Source organism: Amborella trichopoda, chromosome 13, assembly GCF_054954075.1.
Source record: "Amborella trichopoda isolate Santa Cruz 75 chromosome 13, AtrichopodaSantaCruz75HAP2 v2.0, whole genome shotgun sequence".
Classification (NCBI taxonomy): Eukaryota; Viridiplantae; Streptophyta; class Magnoliopsida; order Amborellales; family Amborellaceae; genus Amborella; species Amborella trichopoda.
The window spans coordinates 6,865,781-6,871,940 of record NC_142348.1 but is presented as its reverse complement, the minus strand read 5'-3'; the positions used below and the strand labels follow the sequence as shown (position 1 = coordinate 6,871,940).

The window sequence follows — 6,160 nt, the reverse complement described above, 5'->3', positions numbered from 1 at the left end:
AAAAACATCTCATTGATCATCTCAATGTATAGATGTATAGATACGGGGAAATAATAATTTAAAATCTTAAATATAATACTTCTTGTACACATTATCTTGACCATCCATTTTCGAGATTTTCATACGTTTATAGATCTGTATGGTTTGAACTATTTTTAAAATTTAAATTTATAAATAGAAATAAAAAAAGATACTTACACCAATCTAAAAATTTTTCACATCAAAATACATCTCATAGCAAGATTTGGAGGTGTGCTTTAATATGATTGTTTAAGGTTTCAACTTTATTTATTAAGGTCCGAGGGGACTTGCCCTAAGACAAATCCTATGGGTACTTTCGAAATTTACAAACCACGCTGACATTGTAGCAATGAACGCGCTTCAAGGAACAAGTGGCCGTGATAAAGAGCTCGCTAGAAATATTCGCAAAATTTAAGTCTAATATCGTAACTCCATGTCCTATATATAGTGTTCCAGAGCTCCTCTCTTACTCGCTAAAACAAGTATCTGGAAGCCCAATTAATCGGCGATGAATTCGTTTAAGGGGGCGGTAAACTCGTTCAAGGGGGGAATCAACTCATTCAAAGGCTACGGCAAGGTGAACGAGGATCTCGAAGCGAAGCGCCAATATCAAAGGAAAACCAGGAAAAGGATCGCCATAATCGCCCTTTCCTCGGTGGTACTAATAGTCATTATAGTTGCGGCGATTATCGGGGTTTCTAGAAAGCAGGGCCAAAATGGCCAAAATGCCCGGGCGGAAAATTTGCCGGCAACAGCAAAGTCGATAAAGGCCGTCTGTTCAGTGACCAAAAACCCTACTTCTTGCTTCTCGAGCTTGTCACAAGCTGCGGATCCTAACCAGATTGATCCAGAAGACATCTTCAAGCTCTCTTTGAAGGTCTCCATGAATGAGCTCGAAAAGGCTTCCACAATTCCTGCAAAATTAGGGGAAAAGGTCAATGATAAACGAGCATTGGCGGCCATTAAAGATTGCTCAGAGCTCATTGCTGACGCCATTGATCAATTGAACAACTCGTTATCAGCTATGGTTGATGATTCAGGCCACCTGAAACTCGCAGGAAAAGTGGAGGATCTGAGGACATGGTTAAGCGCCGCCATTACAGATCAAGAAACTTGCTTTGATGGCTTCGAAAACGTATCAGGCCCCTATCTTCATCAGCTTCAGGCCTCTCTGAAGAACGCGACCGAGTTCACAAGCAACAGTCTCGCGATAGCCGGGAAAATCATGGACATAGTGAGCTCGTTAGGTTTCCAGCTTCATCGGCGACGCCTTTTAGGTTTCTCAGGCAATTCTCCCGTCAACAACCGCCGCTTGTTGGACTTTTCCGGCGAGTTTCCATCTGAAAACTCTTTTTCCGGCGACCTTGCGGCCAACAACAAAGTACCTGGCGATTTTCCAGAGTGGATATCGGCAAAAGATCGCCGGTTTTTGCAGGGTACGGACCCGCGTTCTTCTGCCGATGCCGTCGTGGCACAGGACGGATCGGGAAAATTTACGACGATTCAGTCGGCCATTGACTCGGTGCCCAAAAAGAATGAGGGCAGGTTCGTAATATACGTGAAGAAGGGGCGCTATCTTGAGAACGTGGTAGTGGACAAGAGCAAGTGGAACATTATGCTGATCGGCGACGGAAAGGATGTCACCGTTGTTTCGGGGAGCCGGAATTTCGTTGATGGAACGCCGACTTTTTCAACCGCAACTTTCGGTAAGTTTGTCTCGAAATCTCGGAAGATCATTATTTAGTTAGGCTTGGCCGAAGTTTGGGTAATTTTTGTCTTTTTCGGCATAAGGAATCAAAGCCAAAAAAGTTTGCGTATGGTTTTGAGTTTTGAATCTGGGATTTTTTCTCGTGTTTTTGTTCTTTTTTTTTTTTTTTGAAATTGGGATTTGTTGTTGTAAAAATTATTGAAAATATGGAGATATTTTTCTTTGAGTTATTGATATGAACAAGGTTTCTATTAGTCCACGTAGAAATGAGTCCCCTCTTAAAAATATAATTTTTGAGATGAGGTTTTTGGACTCAATTTTTAAAGACATATAATCTCTAACATGGAGATCATGAATATGAAAAATAAATAAATTTTAAAATTATAATTATGTGAAAAAATCATTTGAACAGTTAGTTTTTATTGTTTTTAGATGAACCACCCATTTGTATCCATCTTTAAGATAGATGATTTATACCTAAGGGGTGCAAAGGTAGAAATGCGTCTCCATAAGCATGAAACAATTTTCCTATTGATATTAATGAAATTTAGATGGATTTACATTTTAAAAAAAAATTAGTTTTGATTCTCGAAAATCTAAAACTCACAAGAATAGTTATCATAATAAAAGGGTATCTGACCAAAAAAAAAAAAAAAAATCTCTCTCGGACAGATTTTCCAAGAGCCAAACACACCTATAAAAATGTTTTATGGGACCAATAATGAATCTCTACCGTATATATGATCACATAAAGTGAATATTGCGGGTGTACCTTACGGTATAGTATATGATTTCCCAATGTGAGCATATGTTTTGTTGTCTATATATTAATGCCAAAGGGAAAGTATTTATTGAAGTACCCAAGTTTGAGGTCGCTTTAAGTGTTGTTTCGCCTAGAAGTGTATTATTTTCCATAGGGGTACATAGTAGCAAAGGTCCAATGAAGAATTCGCCTTATGAGTTGAGTAGTATAGATTGGGCAAAAGACTATGGTGCTCTATTTTGTCTAGGATATCTTTCAATCTTCCATAGACTTTAGGATTCGGGATTGTATACGACGAGACTATTGATCTTTGTTACAAGGTGGTGATATTTACTTTTAGCCATTAGATGTCAAATTAGATGGTTTGGAGTGCATCACAAGTTTGAAAAATCTTTTTTGATTATTGACACTCTTATATCCATCTGATTTGAAAATTGATGGACAAGAGTGTTTGTGACCTCCTTACTGCAACATTAAATAGTCCCTTTGTATACTTTTTGATCTACCTAGTCTAACATTTCACTCGGTAAATTCGCTTGGGGCGACAATTAGGACCGGAGTGTTTGTGACCTCCTTACCGCAAAATTAAATAGTCCTTTTGTATACTTTTCGAGCTACCCGGTCTAACATTTCACCATGTAGATTAGCCTGGAGTGACAACTACGACATTATATGTAGCGTGTATAGCATGTATGCTCTTCTAGTTTGGTCAAGGTGTACAACTCTAAATTTATTAGGTTTATGTTTTCCTTGTCTAAAAGAGCAAATTTTGTTTTTTATTTTTTATTATTTATTTTTATTTATTTATATATGTCAAGAGCAATCGAACTTATTGCCACCAAGAAATTTACATTGCGTTTATATGTAAGAGAAATTAAAGCTTGGCTTAGGATTGAGAAAGGCAGATCAGAACGCAGGCATCCTGCTTGTGCTTGTATTTGTTGTCCATCTACTCAATCAGTGGCTTAAAATCGTCACACCGACTCAAAGTTGATCATGCTGGCTTAGAATCGGTAGGTGAGTGATACTAATCTTTAGAATCCTCAAAATCTACTCAGCATGATTTTATCTTTTTTTTGTGATTCTGATTTTGGAAAGCCTCAAAAACGATATGTTGCTAGTGTCAAATAACAAAAAATACCCCTGAATATGCCACCTTTAATATACCTAACAAGGAAGATTTGAAAAATTTTCAATATTTTTTTGAAATATGATTGATCTAAAAACTTAGAAGCACACTCTCAAATATAATTTGTTCCTTTTTCTTACCCTACAGTGATATTATGAGAAATTTAACCTCTTTTTTGACATTAATTACTGTGGGTTCGGCGTTGGTAACATCCGGGCAATGAACTTTGGTCAATAGAATTTGGTGGTCTTTCCAAATTAGTGTTTAGCCAACTTGGACTTGCCACCCTTGCAAGTTTAAGTTTCCTCGAATTGGGTGGTAAGATTTGGGGATATTAAAAAAATTTCAAAGAAATACAAAAAAATAAAAAAATTATTAGTAATATATAAAATATTGAGATTAACGCACTAACTCATATGAACATATGAACTCAACGGCTCAGATTGATATGTATATATGGAAAACACTACAAAACGCCTAGAGATGAAGTTCTACCGTATTTCATCTACGGATTTATCACATGGTATGCCTGATAGTGTTTGAATTTAAATAATTTTTTTTACAAATCATAATGATATGAAATTTTCCAGGTGTGTACGCCTTAGTGAGATACACATGAATAAAATATAAAACTAATAATTTGAATGATAAAAATTGTGCAAAATATCCATTTGGCATCAAGCGTCTGATTTTGGCAAAGGCGGGTTTGCTGGCTGAGATGGACAAACTTGAAACTCTACAAATGGATAATCACCTTTGGCATTGTCCAAATCCTGAGCTTCTTAAGGTTAACGCATCTTCACTCACTAACCTGTTTGCGTTCTGTAATACCTGTGCAATACTGTACAGTATGCTACAAGAAGCATCAGTGCAGCAGTTATCCATTTGAGCAAGGCACGGCTATTATTAGGCTGTAATAGTGGGCTTGAGCGATGAGCAAGCCGCATCGTTAGTGACAATGGACGGCTGATGTTAGATGTAACACATGTTCAGTATGTTGCAAGTATCATTACATATCTCCACACAAAGATACTAACTTCCCCACGGTGTCTCTCTTACCTTTTTTTTTTATTTTTTTTTATTTTTTACTTTTTATTTTTTGTAATAATTATTTCCCTCTATTTACTAGCCCCCAAATATTAATATTCAGCAAAACCTCTCGAATCTTTTGGGCGATGGAACTCATCTTCTTAAATTTTCTTGCAGCTGCGGTTGGGCGTGGATTCATTGCTCAAGACATGGGGTTCGAGAACACAGCTGGCCCCCAGAAGCACCAGGCTGTAGCCATTCGAGTCGGTTCGGACCGCTCCGCTTTCCTTCGATGCAAATTCATTGGTTTCCAGGACACTCTCTATGCCCACTCCCAACGCCAGTTTTACAGAGAATGTTTCATCTCTGGCACTGTCGACTTCATCTTCGGCAATTCGGCGGTCGTGTTCCAGAACTGTGAGATCCAATCCAGGCAACCCCTTGACAATCAGAAAAATACAATAACAGCGCAAGGCAAGACAGATCCTGAACAAAACTCCGGGATCTCAATCCAAGGGTGTCAACTCACTGCAGAGACAAGTCTAACTGCTCCGACATTTCTTGGTCGGCCTTGGAAGCCGTATTCGACAACAGTTGTTATGAAGTCAGTTATTGGTGCGTTTCTTAATCCGGCTGGTTGGTTGCCCTGGGTTGGTGACTCTGCTCCTGAGACAATTTTTTATGGCGAGTATTTGAACACCGGTGCAGGTTCAAATGTGACTGGAAGGGTTAATTGGGTGGGTTATCAGAAGGCTTTGAGCCCGAACGACGCATCTCGGTTTACCGTGGGGTCATTTCTACAGGGGGCAGAGTGGTTGTCAACAACTCAGGTTGCTTTTAATGCGGGGCTTTGATGTTTGGGGCTTTGATGACTGGAATATGAGCGATTATGGCTGTAATTTGATAGGCTTGGGAATTGTATGGCATTGGCCTGAATTTGATAAGGTTTAGGTGGAATGGGTGGCATACTTGGTTTGTAAATGTACTGGGGATGGGATTAGAGTTTGGCCTGAGAAATGGCTACCAGATTGTTTGATTGAGGGGTCGTGGTGGATTTGTTATTCTTCCCTGTATCGAGAAGAACAGTTATTCAAATTTAATTTGAAAAGAAAATTCAAGCGCTTGGCATTGGAGAAGGTGTTAAGTAGGTTTCAAATGCGGTGGCAACGGCAACGGCCACGCCACCGGGCGTGTTACGACCCCTGGTTTCAAACCTGGGAGAAGTTTTCTATAGTCACCATAATATCAAGTGGTGGGTTAGTAATGAATGGTGGTTCTCATCAAATGTGTAAAATAACATTGCACTCTCTCTCCATGATTGTCGATGAAACAAAAAATCATCTTTTATCACCTTCAACACAAATGTGAATGATGTTCCAATTGATTAGGACCATTAAAGAGCTTCTCATGGTTCTCCATAGACAGCTAAAGTAAAGGATTGGATATGGCTAGCAAAAGAAGCATAAATATTTTTGTTTATTTATTGATTTTCAATAAATGAGAAACTAGT

At 38.6% G+C, this 6,160-nt stretch overlaps 1 protein-coding gene across 1 annotated transcript; it reads left to right on the top strand.

Moving 5' to 3' along the window:
* Positions 1–493: 493 nt before the first annotated feature.
* On the top strand, positions 494–5,935 carry LOC18423933 (pectinesterase 3). The gene is made up of 2 exons (XM_011630179.3): positions 494–1,727; positions 4,828–5,935. Exons 1-2 carry the CDS (start codon positions 530–532, stop codon positions 5,502–5,504), a joined length of 1,875 nt encoding a protein of 624 aa, XP_011628481.1. The 5' UTR covers positions 494–529; the 3' UTR covers positions 5,505–5,935.
* Positions 5,936–6,160: the final 225 nt, after the last annotated feature.